Source organism: Taudactylus pleione, unplaced genomic scaffold (genome assembly GCF_031769625.1).
Source record: "Taudactylus pleione unplaced genomic scaffold, aTauple2 ptg000309l, whole genome shotgun sequence".
Classification (NCBI taxonomy): Eukaryota; Metazoa; Chordata; class Amphibia; order Anura; family Myobatrachidae; genus Taudactylus; species Taudactylus pleione.
This window is the reverse complement of record NW_028284710.1, coordinates 11,577,639-11,589,830: the sequence shown is the minus strand read 5'-3', so window position 1 is coordinate 11,589,830 and position 12,192 is coordinate 11,577,639. Positions and strand designations below refer to the sequence as shown.

Below are 12,192 nucleotides of genomic sequence, written 5' to 3'. Positions count from 1 at the left end.
ACATATATACCTACCACTGTCAGGATATTCACTGTCAGGATGCTGCTGTCGGTATTCTGACCAGCGCCACCCTGACCGCCGCCATCTCATACCCAACCCATAAATCTTACATAACTTTATGAGTTGAATCCTGTGAGTGCCCCGTGTAAGGAATACTAGTTTATTTTTGTGTTGTTGTGGATTAAAATGTATTCTTGTGCACAACCCCCCACGATAATATACTATAGTTACAGGATGAATCATGTATGAGGGAGGGATGACTTCTACATCTTAGAAATTCTCCAGTCTGTGTGGATATATTACCCCTCCCTTTTTTTCAGAAGAAAATATCATCATTATCCTACTCAGTGCTAGATAAGTAATGTTTACAAAATGGCCTACTTCTCTGATACTTTTGTAGGTGGTATGAATAACCCACAGAACTGGGGATTCTTATACCTTATACCTGTGGTTCCCAAACTGGGTGCCGTGGCTCCCTGGGGTGTATCAGGGAATTTGCAGGTATGCCTTGGGTTGGTGGTCTGGGACCAAATCAAATTATTTATGATCAGTGCGATAGGCAAAACTAGTGCTTGTGGCTGCCAATCAAAAAATATGTGTACAAACAGAAGCACAATTTTGTCCACCTCCACATATTTGAACCTTAAGTGGACAGATAAGCAGAATTTATCTAACTGAATAATTTTTTTTACATTTCTCATTATGAGAGGTGCCATGAATAAAAGTTCTGATAATCGCTGTAATTCAAGCTTGGGAACCACTGCCGTCTACATTGTATTTCAGATTTCGGGCCAAATGCAATAGGGTGAGAGTTTTGAAAATGTGACAGTTTTCTAACACTTTTTAAACTCGGCCAATGTAATAGAGTCCGAGAACATGCAGACTCGCATGTTTTTCAGACTCAAAAAACTCACAATTTAAACTCTCATTCAGATATTTGAAGACACAACTTGACCGATGTAATAGTGTGAGAGTTTACTGCTAAACTCGAAGACACAACTTGACCAATGTAATTGTGTGAGAGTTTACTGCTAAACTCTCACATTTACTAAACTCTCACCCTATTACTTTGGTCCCTTCCCATTTTTTTTATTTTATACCAGTTTTTTATTTCATACTTTGTATCTCATATTTTTTATTCAACCAATGCAACAATGGTAGCCAAAGACTGCTGCATCCTTTCTAACGGTTTATCTAGAGCAAATACATATGTATAGACCACTTACCACTTTAAATGCAGTGGCACAACAAACAATTACAGTCTTTTTTTTTTTCCAATAAAGTTTTGTTACTGTATAAAACACCAAAAGTAAAATAGATATTCAAACAATTATATGTCTCATAACAGACAAGAGACAAAATATACTTAGTTGATAACTACCTATCAGTAGCCACAATATATAAATAGTAATACAATAAATCGATATAGAGAGACAGTAGATATAGTAAACCAATGCTATGAGAAAAACAATAAATTAAGGAGAAAGGAGGGGCAGGGAGGAGCGCACGACAACAAGACCCAACCTCCAGGAGCTACCACAAAAATCAATGTGATCACTGCGCACTAATGGGAAGATCTCCCAATAGTCTCCGTTGTTCATACCACATGCTATTTTTCAAAGCATCTTCAATTCTGCGTTGAAATTCCCCTGGTAAAGAGGAGAGGTAACTCTCCCATGTGTCGAAAAATTGCGGGGCCAAGCGTTCAATGTTCAATGAGGTTTCTATCCAGTCCATATTAAAAAAAATATGGAATAGTTTATTTTGAAACATCCACAATGATGGGGGAGAGGCCGATATCCAATCAATTACAGTCTTTTAAACATCAAGTCATTCCTTTCCTTTGTCACCAACAGTGGTGATTTCATCTAAAGTATTAAGGGACAGGGCAAATTATTGTTTGTTTTTTTTATAATGACTCTGAATAATTAAAAAATGTGTAAATTCAACTGTTATTACAATTCTACAGTGTGGGCTGTGCTCTTATGTTTAAATATATTACTGCTGGCAGTGTTGTTCTTAATGTACTGAATGAAATCTAGTGATGTGTGTTGGCCTGCACCTCTATGGGCAGTACACTTAGAGCCCATGGATGGCGTAGAAATGCTACATTATTTTCTAGTCTATGATTTATATCTACAGAGATCAATGTTCTTCTCTTACTTACAAGTTGTTGTCATTAGTGGTTATTGAGGGATGACACAAATAATTTCAGTGCAACGAGGAGTTTGACAATGATTTCACATCTTACGTGATCATTCATGACGTACTGTATGTTAAACAGTGAATTTACAGATGAAAAACATGGAGAAAAACTAACATATTTTATGTTTTTCTATTTCTTTACTTAGCAATGCAGTAAGAAAGCATCAGCATCATTTTTGTCAATACTAAAATCATCAGGATTAATCTTAAACAGACCATGGCCTCGAATTATTCTTACTGTGGCTTCAACCACAATCATTTTGAGCATGGCAATTCTTAACATGGTAGGTCTCAAATCAGATTGCAATATGCATTATGTCTGATCATGTTGTATAACTTATTTATATTGTATAATTTATATTGTATAACTTATTTTTATTACAACGTTACTTTGTTACATCTAATTATTTTGCTACATATACAGTATATGTTTACTACTGTACATTGCATTAATGTACAATAACATTGAAATCTCCATTAGCATGGTTATTTAACATGCGGCCCTCGAACTTGCCCTGTCACAATTTTGCTATTAGGATATGTTAAGACTGTGACAGGGCATGCATGGATGTGTTGTGCCTGTTCTATAGCATATATTTAAAGTCAGCTAATTTTATAGCTATAGCAGTAGTGATAAAAAGTGCTATAATGATAATAAATTAATACTGTCACACAGTTGCATGATATTTGAAATCAGTTCTGTTAGAATTGGAGTATGAAAATCAGGCCTTTAAGCGGTCCATACACGGTGTCACACAATGGGGAATTCAACGTCTGACATATTGGGTGGTCCCCACACATGGTGCGATCGGGTGGCCGACCGTCCGATACGCCGGCAGCAACCCCGCATAGCGCTACATGGGATCACACATCGCATCCCCAGACCAACTGAACCTACAGTTAGATCTGGGGTGCGATGTACGACCCCACGGGTATGCGCACTATCCGATATCATTCCCATACAGATATATTAAAAAATACTGTATATTCTAAACTTATTTAAATACAAAAAACTGACATTTTCCAACAGGTTTTGGGGAAAATAAACTGTCAGTTATGTGGCTAAAGGCTGTTGCAAGTGAAATCAAATGGTACAGTTCATGTAAATAATAACCATTACCCAGGAAAAATAGCAGACAGCAACTACAGTGAAGTTTGAGAAAAAGTATTTCCCCGTAATATGTAATTTCACTTATTTATAAACTTCTCAAAGCATCATTAAGACACAGTAGTTACAGCTGATTTATAATAATAAAGTAATTAATAAGTAATAATTTGTATACATTAATGTAATTAAACACAAAGAAAAAACTCCTGTGATAGGAAATTTCAAACATTTAGTGATGTTATTGATGTTGTGGTTTCCTTACCTTATATCGCCATCTGTAAATGGAAACTTGGGGACTGATTCAGAGATGGCCGCTAATGCCACAACATCTGTGTCTTTGAATGCAGCAGCTGTGTGAAATTATGCAGAAGCCACAGGAACCATCTTGTGTAAAAAGACACCCATTGCTGGCTTCTGTGATCCAATGGCTGTGTCTGAAGATGCAGCATAGAATCAACTGCGTGAACATCGGACATCTGAGTAATCCTCAAGTTACAAAGGATATCCTGTGAAATCATGCAGCCAGGGCCAGTGAAGCTGCGTCCAAGGACGCAGCCACTGGCTTTGGCATGGGCAGGAAATGGGGAAAACACACTCCAATTTTCTGGAATACTGCCATCACCGGCCCCAAATGCTAGCAACCTGTCAATCATGCTGCGCCTTTTGGGTAACTGTGAGTGACATCGCAGAAATGAGAGACATGCACGGATCTGCAAAAATCCCAGGTTGATGCGGAGATTTTTGTTGGTGTAAATGGATCCATTTACCCGGGGATCCAACTCAGGTACTTTGCTGGGTTGGCCACGGGTCGTTCCCGTTCCACCCTGCAGTGTAAATGGCACAATCCGTGTCATGATGACCCAGATCATGCTGCATGCCGCCCGATTGGCTATCTTCAGTGGCGATTGGAGATTACATCATCTCCGAGCATCCACTGCAACACCGGAAGAGCTGGGTCACTGCAGACCCGGCTCCGGTGTGGACGGCGCTGACTCGGGAATATCCTGGGTTGGTGCCGCCGTTTGAAAGGGGTAAGTTCTGGGTCTGATCCAGATTGGGACCCTGTTCCAACCCCCAGTTCAGACCCACAACTTTGGTATAAAAGTGGTATTAATATCAAAATACTTAAAACTCTGTATCAGGCCCTTGGTTAATATCTGCAATGTAGTAGGAGTGTTCTCTTCTATCATCAGGCTTATTGTAGAATTCAAGACAAGTTCTGCAAGTTGTACTGTACTTAATAATTGCTTGATATTAATTTTTTTTCCCAAATATGTATAGGCAGTCATAGCAGTTTATATGTAACTGTAATTAGTGGCGGACTGGGCCGGGAGCAGGGTGCCATCTGCCCCCAGGCCAGTACAATGTTAGTACATATATGCCTACTCTCCCGGAAGTGGCGGGAGGCTACCGATTTTTCAGGTAACATCCCGCACCCCCGGGAAAGTAGATGCTTCTCCTGCATTCTACCCACTTCCTAGTGAAGTGGGCAGAATGGGGAACATTTTCTTGTGAATCAGCAGGTCCGCGAGTAGGGGGTTTAGCCTAATGATGCAATTCTTGATAATCCCATCATTTAGCCCCACCCCCTATTCAAATATGCAGGAATCGTGGCATTTCTACCATCAGTGGGCGGGGCTTAATTAAGCGTACCATCTGGCCCCGCCCCCCAAAACAGCCCATCTGCTTCTTCCTTCCCGGCTTTCTCCCGCTCGAGGATGTGTCAGATGTCAGTAAGTATGGGTTAGTATTCCATGGCCGCCTGGCTGTGGGAGTACTGTCAGGCAGGTGATGCTTCAGCTCCGATGGGCGGCTGCCCAGCTAGAGAGATCTGAGTTGCAGAGGCTAACAAAAAATGGCTGCCCCCATACCAGGTTACAAAAAGATGGCTGCTTTCGACCAATGGTGAGCCAGGTTTCCTTTCACAGGAACCCTAGAGGCTGGAGAGAGGAAAAATGGGGTGGGCCTTATCAGGGAGTCTGTCAGGGAAGAGGAGCTGAAAAATAAATTTTATGGCACCCAGGTAGGAGAGAGACAGAGAGGACAGAGGTGAGGAGTTCTCCAGAGTGCAGGAGAGCCTGCTTCCTGTCTTCTCTACCCTTTTAGAAACCAGGTAATTGGAGGCTGGGGCTTATATACATTCTGTGTCTGTCTATCTATCTATCTATCTATCTATCTATCTATCTATCTATCTATCTATCTATCTATGTAACTACAGTGATCGCAAATATTCATTATAGCATGTATTTACCTGGTATTGAGGACCGGGGACTCACTTTTGCAGAATGGGTAGGTCCCCAGGGATAAGCTCCGCTGTTGGCCAATCCCAGGCTTCTGAGTCAGCTGAGATGCTGTGTGCTGCAGCCAATAGGAACCTACCCTGTCTACTCCTTCAAAAGCTGGAGAAAGTTTAATTCGCTGCCACCCCTTCTGCTATTTGGAGGCAGAGCCGGAGACCCCAGCTCACAGTCAAGAGCAAACCAGGGACAGAATGACAGATGCACCACTTGCCTGGCCCATTTTTACAGGGCAGACGTGAGGCCCCAGCCCCTCTCTATGTTCGGCTAGAAGTACAGTGGAGACGTGAGGCTCCGCCCCCAGTCTCTCTTCTCCCTGCCTGCTTTCTGAGGACAGCACGGCCGTCGCCTAGAGAGTGCCTGCCTGTTTTGGAATAGCCAGCCAGCAAATGAGGATGAGTGTACCGCAGTGCACCTGGCCCCAGCAGTCCCTGGCTTTCTGCTTCTAATCCCCGTCTCCCCTCCACCTCTAATACCCAGTGTCACCCAGCCCCTTCTGCTGTCCCTGCCTACTCCCCAGCTCCCCTCCAGTTCCTGTATGTGGCTCCCCACCCCCTCTAATACCCGGTAGCACCCAACACCTTCTCCTGTCCCTGCCTACCCTTCCTGTACCTAGCTTCCTTCCACCTCCTCCTGTATGTGGCTCCCCTCCACATCTAATACCCAGAACCCAGCTAAGTCTCCTGTCCCTGCCTACTCCTCTTGTCCCCAGATCCCCTCCACCTCCTCTGTATGTGGCTCTCCTCCCCCTCTAAAACCCAGTGGCACCCAACCTCTTCTCCTCTCCCTGCCTACTTCTCTTATCCCCAACTCACCTCTACCATCTCATGTATATGGCTCCCCTTCCCCTCTAATACCCAGTGGCACCCAGCCCCTTCTCTTGTCCCTGCCTACCCCTCCTGCCCCTAGATCCCCACCTCGAACCCTCCCGTCATCGCTCCTCCCCTCCTACTCCTGTCACCGGCTCCCCCCACCGAATCCTCCTGTGACTGGCTCCTTAACTCCTACTCCTATTCCCAGTTCTCTGCCTCCTATTGCTGTTACCAGCTTCCCACCTTCTACTCCCGTTCCTGGCTCCCCACCTCCTACTCTTGTTCCTGGCTCCCCAGCTCCTACACCTGTCACCGGCTCCCCACCGCCTACTCCTGTTACCGACTCCCCACCTCCTACACCTGTTACCGGCTCCCCACCTCCTACTCCTGTTACCGGCTCGCTACCTCCTACTCCTATCACTGGCTCCCATCCCCGAATGCTCCTGTCACTGGCTCCTCACCTCCTACTCTTGTTCCCGGCTACTCACCTCCTACTCTGTGCCAGACTTCCCACCTCCTACACCTGTCCCCAGTTCTGCATCCCACACATCAAGAAGATGAGGAGCCTTAAGGACCTGCAACATGAGTGCAGCTACCCCCATCCAGCTTCCATAGAATAAAAGGACAGAAGAGTGCACATCTAGATGCAGATAATTCCTTGAGCATTTTTGTTCAAAGGTAAGAGAACAAAATCTTTTTCATAAAATTATGCTGAAACTACAGTTTCTGCACAATTTTATATATCACCGCTACTGTATGTAAGAACAGTCTGCAAAATGGCATATGAATGGCTAAGATTGATAGCAGTCAAATTCCTAGGCATGAAGCCCATTTGGTCAGGGTGGATTATATCAAGAATAATGCATTTCAATCTCGTGGCTAAAACTTTGCAAGAATTTTAACATCTGTGGATAGTAACAAAATTGGACATTAAGGGGTAAATTTACTAAAAATTTGTTTTGGTCTCGATTTGTTCCATTTTTCAAATCACATGTGTGTCCCAGCCAATGAGTGGCCTCTGATTGGCTGGCAGGCCGTGGGATTTCCGGAAACGACCCATTAGCTGTCATTCGCAAAGTATTGCTATGTGTGACAACACACATAGCAATACTTGTCCGGATTGGTTCGGTTTTTTGGTTTGTTATGTTGCCAAATCCTCGGGATGCTATGGAGAGCAGCGCAAGGATGGAGGTGAGTATCACATCTTGATTCCAGGTACAACCATTGGATTCTACATGGGACAAGGGGACAGACCAGCTGGTAGTAGGTAAGTATGTGTGAATGCGATAGGTAGGTATGTAATAAAGCTGTACTATTTATAGCGTGTGTGTTCTTTCTTTTTTTAACTATTTATTTTTACAATGGGGGTACAGGTGCCGGCCACTTCTGGCACTTGAAGTTCCACAAGTGCCAAAGGGCAGGCATGCTGGCTCCTGTAGTTCCACTGTAAAATACAATAGTTTGGAACTATTTAACACATTATTACCCCCGTACGCACAGCCCAGGGGTGGGGGGAAGTTGCCGGGCTTCAGCTCAAGCCTGGGGTTTCAGGAGAGGGAGGACCCCTACGCATTTTTTCCCCCTATATTTAAAACCAGGACTGGCCCTGCAGCCAGGTGCTGGTTCCTAAATTACGGTGGAACCCTACTCATTTTGTTTCGCATAATTTTAGAAACCAGAACTGGCTGACCTGTCTGGGGTTGGTTATGCTTTTGGGGGGGACCCCATGTAATTTTTTTTAATAAAAATTAACCCTTAAAACACAATTTTCATTATTAAACATACACAAATCACACTGATTTGTGTATGTTTGATAGAAACTCTAGATCAGGAGGTGGTGCATTGGAAATTTCTATATAGTTCCCGATTTGGCTGTAAAAATGGCTCAGTATAGCAAAACAAATAATGGTAAATTCCTGATTTAGGCTGAAGTAAATGAAAAGTGCTTCCAATTTGAGCCAATAGTGTATTCATTTCTAGTGATCAAACGACTGAATTTGGGGCATTAACTCACCCGATTTCAGCCCCAAAAGATGATAAAATCACCAGAGTTTAATAATAGTAAATTCCCGATAAGCAAAAAAGTGATATTATCACCTGAGATAGCAATCTCGGACCAACACAAATCTTATTAAATTAACCCATAAGTATCAGGGAGGGTGGGATCTTTACCAGGCTTAAGAAACATTACAATTAAGGCTTCCAATATAGGGTCTGATTCAGACCCAGTCGCTAAGCTGCGCTCACTCGCTAGGGGCGATTATCACACATCTGCGCATGCGTATGCATCAAAGTACGCACGCGCGAACCAGTCACTTCGGCCGGGAATCATGCGCTCGTAGTACACAGACTGGACGCTACTTTGAGCAACAGCGCCATTTGTGGGTGGTGACAGGGGAGGATACTTGTGAACGGGGGAGTGGATGTGCTAACGCAGGCGTGTCTGAGCATCACAACGGAGTTTAATGGGTGTGCATAATTAGCAAAGTAGTGTTATTGGACACGTCACTTGGTTGTTTTTTAGCCTGAACTGATCGCGGTGCTTGCGGTGGGATAGGGGCTACCTCAAGTGCTGTGTGTACCCATCGGAGGGTCTCGATGTTCCTGATTAATCATACACTTCCTGGAGATGATGTGTGCTAAGAGAGAAAGGTGAGCGGCTTTATACACCAGCGTGCGCTCACTGCTGTAGCTCCCTAAGACATAGAGGGCGTCCTTACGCCACACAGCATAACTGGCCCCTTTTGGCAGCGTGCGATCGCGGCTTAGTGAGCAGGTCTGAATCAGGCCCATAATACGGAGAAGATACTGATCTCTAGCAATGCATTGAAAATCTCCAGTAATTTAGTAACAAAGAAACCTTGATGGGTTTTATACCACTCAATAGGGATGCAATCTACACCTGAGGCTTTCCCAACAAGAAATTATCTAATTGTGTCCTCTGCCTTAACAGATATGGGGGAGGCTTAGTAAATCCTGCTAGTATCAGTCAAGCTTGGGAAGGTAATGTGGTCCTGATAGAAATAAGGTCAGCGGGAGTGTAATGAACCTGGAAAGCATCAACCTCTCAACATACTTATGAAGCACATTGGCAATACAAGCAACACCCTAAGCATCAAACAATCTGTGCACCGTGGAGGAAGTAGAATCAGTCCTAGCCATATATGTCAGAAAATTACTGGCCCTATCTGCCTGGGTGTATTGTTCTTGGGCAGCAAAAAGTAGCCTACACTTCAACTTATGTGGCAGTGATGTTATTGCCCCACCTCCCTCTTCCTATGATATAGCTTTACCTTGGCCACTCCAAAGAACAGGGTGTCTCACTCCGCAGGGGTATTGGCACTATTTGTTTTATCATAAACGTACCCCTCCCATTCAGAAAGGGTTGAATCTCCAAAAGAAGTCCCCCCAAAGAAGATTTAGGTTAAGCACCAGAAGCTGAGGGGAGTGCCCAGATGTGCCCTGCAAACCCAGTTACAATCAGCAACAGTTCAAAACAATATATCACGCTCAAACATATAGAAAACAAAAAAACTGAATCTATCTAAATCCTGCATACCAAACCCCAGCAAGGTATACCTAAAAGGTAAACTCAAACCCCTGTAATGGGAAATGAGGTGGGGTAGCTTCATCTGTGCACCTTAAGGCCATGGTTCTCTGAGCCAGAAAGAATCAAGCCAATCCAAACCTCGATAAAGAGCAAATTAATAAATATCCCCAGTCCAGTCAGGAGATAAGCAAAACAGACAGCACAGCCACAATAAAAGTCAATAGAGACTAACAGCACTATATACCTGTAGAAAGGAAACAGGATACTCAAGCAGAACAGAATCATCTTTGAGGATTGTCCTCCTTAGGCGCTTGTTGATCTAACAAGGAGGCTGCATCCCAGGGAGAGCTGAAAAACTGGATCCTCCCCCAGGCCAGAAATTACATGGCATAAATGAGTTGAGTAGTTGCTTAACTTGTACAAACTGGGACCGGGACTTTTGTACGTCCATGCAGGAACACAGCAACACATTGCCCATTATATTCCAAAGGACCATCGATTCTTACATGGCCAAGGACGGCATTATGGTCCTTGTAGTGAAGCTTTTTTCTCTAGATGTCTGCGTAATTTAATCATAAAAAATGAACATTTTGGGGTCATTTTTGGAAAAATTATTAGGCAGTTAAGTGGTTAAATACCATCATCTAATCCCCTTTTTTTCTGGTAGAGCTACAGTAGGTTGATAGGTCCCCCCTCACCAGCTAATATTAGAAGCTCCCAATTCCTTTTTTAATGTTGAAAATACATTTTTTAAATATTTTATATCCATGTATTTATATGTTTCTTGGGTCAATTGTCCTCAGCACCATTTTTTAAGTTCAAAGATGACCACTGTGAGCTGACATCATCACCTCACTCCTTCAGCTGGCTTATATAAGCCAGCACGAGGCAACAGCATGGCAGTCCGATGGAGGGGAGGCAGCAGAGAAGAGATGCTGAAGAAGAAGATGCCAGGGAAATCCTGGATGGGTGGCGCCCTCCAGGGGAAGATGCTGTGGAAGTCTTGGGGGAGGTGGCAGCCATGTAAAAGAGCTTAAAGGCTGACACCCCCCAGGTGAAGTTGCAGGAAAATAAATAATTACAACAATCGGTGTTCTTGTTTTATTTTAATATTTCTTTTACAGGGGTACTATAGGTACCAGCGGGCCCTTAATCTCCCACTTGCTGGTACTTGTGGTTCTCTGAGTACCAGCATGTGGGGGAGGCTTGCTGGGACCTGTAGTCCTACTGCAAAAGACAATATTTTAACTTTCGTATACACCACACTACAATATCAAATCGGCACCCACTGGCCAGGGGTGCCAAGGATATCCCTGGGCTGTCAGTCCAGGCCTGGGGTGCCCTGAAGAGGGGAACCCCTTTATGGGGGGGTCCCCAACTCCACAGGGAGCCCCGTCCTGGGCTGACTAGTGGTCAGGGTTGATGATTCGGCTGTGGGTCCTGGTGAATGGGCTCCCTTGGCTAGAAAAAGTTTGGTGCAGGTTTTGGAATTTACAGGGAACACTACAAATTTTTTCCCCCAGTATGTCAAGAACCAGGACCAGCTCACAGCCCAGTGCTGGTTGTGCTTAATACAAGAGACTCCTACATCATTTGTCTCCTGTATTTTGGCAACCAGGACTGGTTCGGAAAAGCCCAGTGCTGGTTATGCTTCATATGAGGGACCCCTATGCCTTTTGCCCCCTGTATTTAGTACAACCAGTACTGGGTCTCCAGAGCACGTCCATGCATCTGTGTCTTATTGATTTTTTCTTCAGATGCAAGCCACACGGATCGTACTGATCCATGCATGCATCTCTGGATCATTTATATTACACAGATGCCTGCATCACGGATCTCACTGATCCGTGTATGCAGTCAGCTATCTTTAAATCTTGCATGATAGTTCTTAAGTCAAAATGTGCTGTTTAAGCACCATATCGTGTCCTGGAGTGCCGGGGAGTGTTCAAGGAAAATCATTCATGATATTGCATTGTGTGCACATGGTTCCATGTGTAGGGGTCTTAAGAAGCAGTTTAGGGCTGGGACCATCAGCGCCAGTGAGCATTTCTGTCCCTCACTGCTGAACTGTGCACTGCCCTGGTGCAGCCATTGCTCTGTACCCCTGCTGCTGCCCTTGTGCACTGCCTCACTGCTGCCACTGCCATGCATGCCTGCAGCCTGGCCCTCAGCCATCTATCCCTCTGCACCCCCGAAACACCTCCTGTGTGCTGTCCCCTC

General features: G+C 44.3%; 1 protein-coding gene across 1 annotated transcript in view; it reads left to right on the top strand.

The window, feature by feature from the left end:
* Positions 1-12,192, top strand: part of ADCY2 (adenylate cyclase 2) — a 1,382,785-nt gene that overhangs the window by 1,024,813 nt on the left and 345,780 nt on the right. Inside the window, exon 16 of the mRNA XM_088442287.1 lies at positions 2,352-2,489. Within this exon, the coding sequence (XP_088298413.1) occupies positions 2,352-2,489 (138 nt within the window). The remainder of the gene's footprint in view (positions 1-2,351; positions 2,490-12,192) is intronic.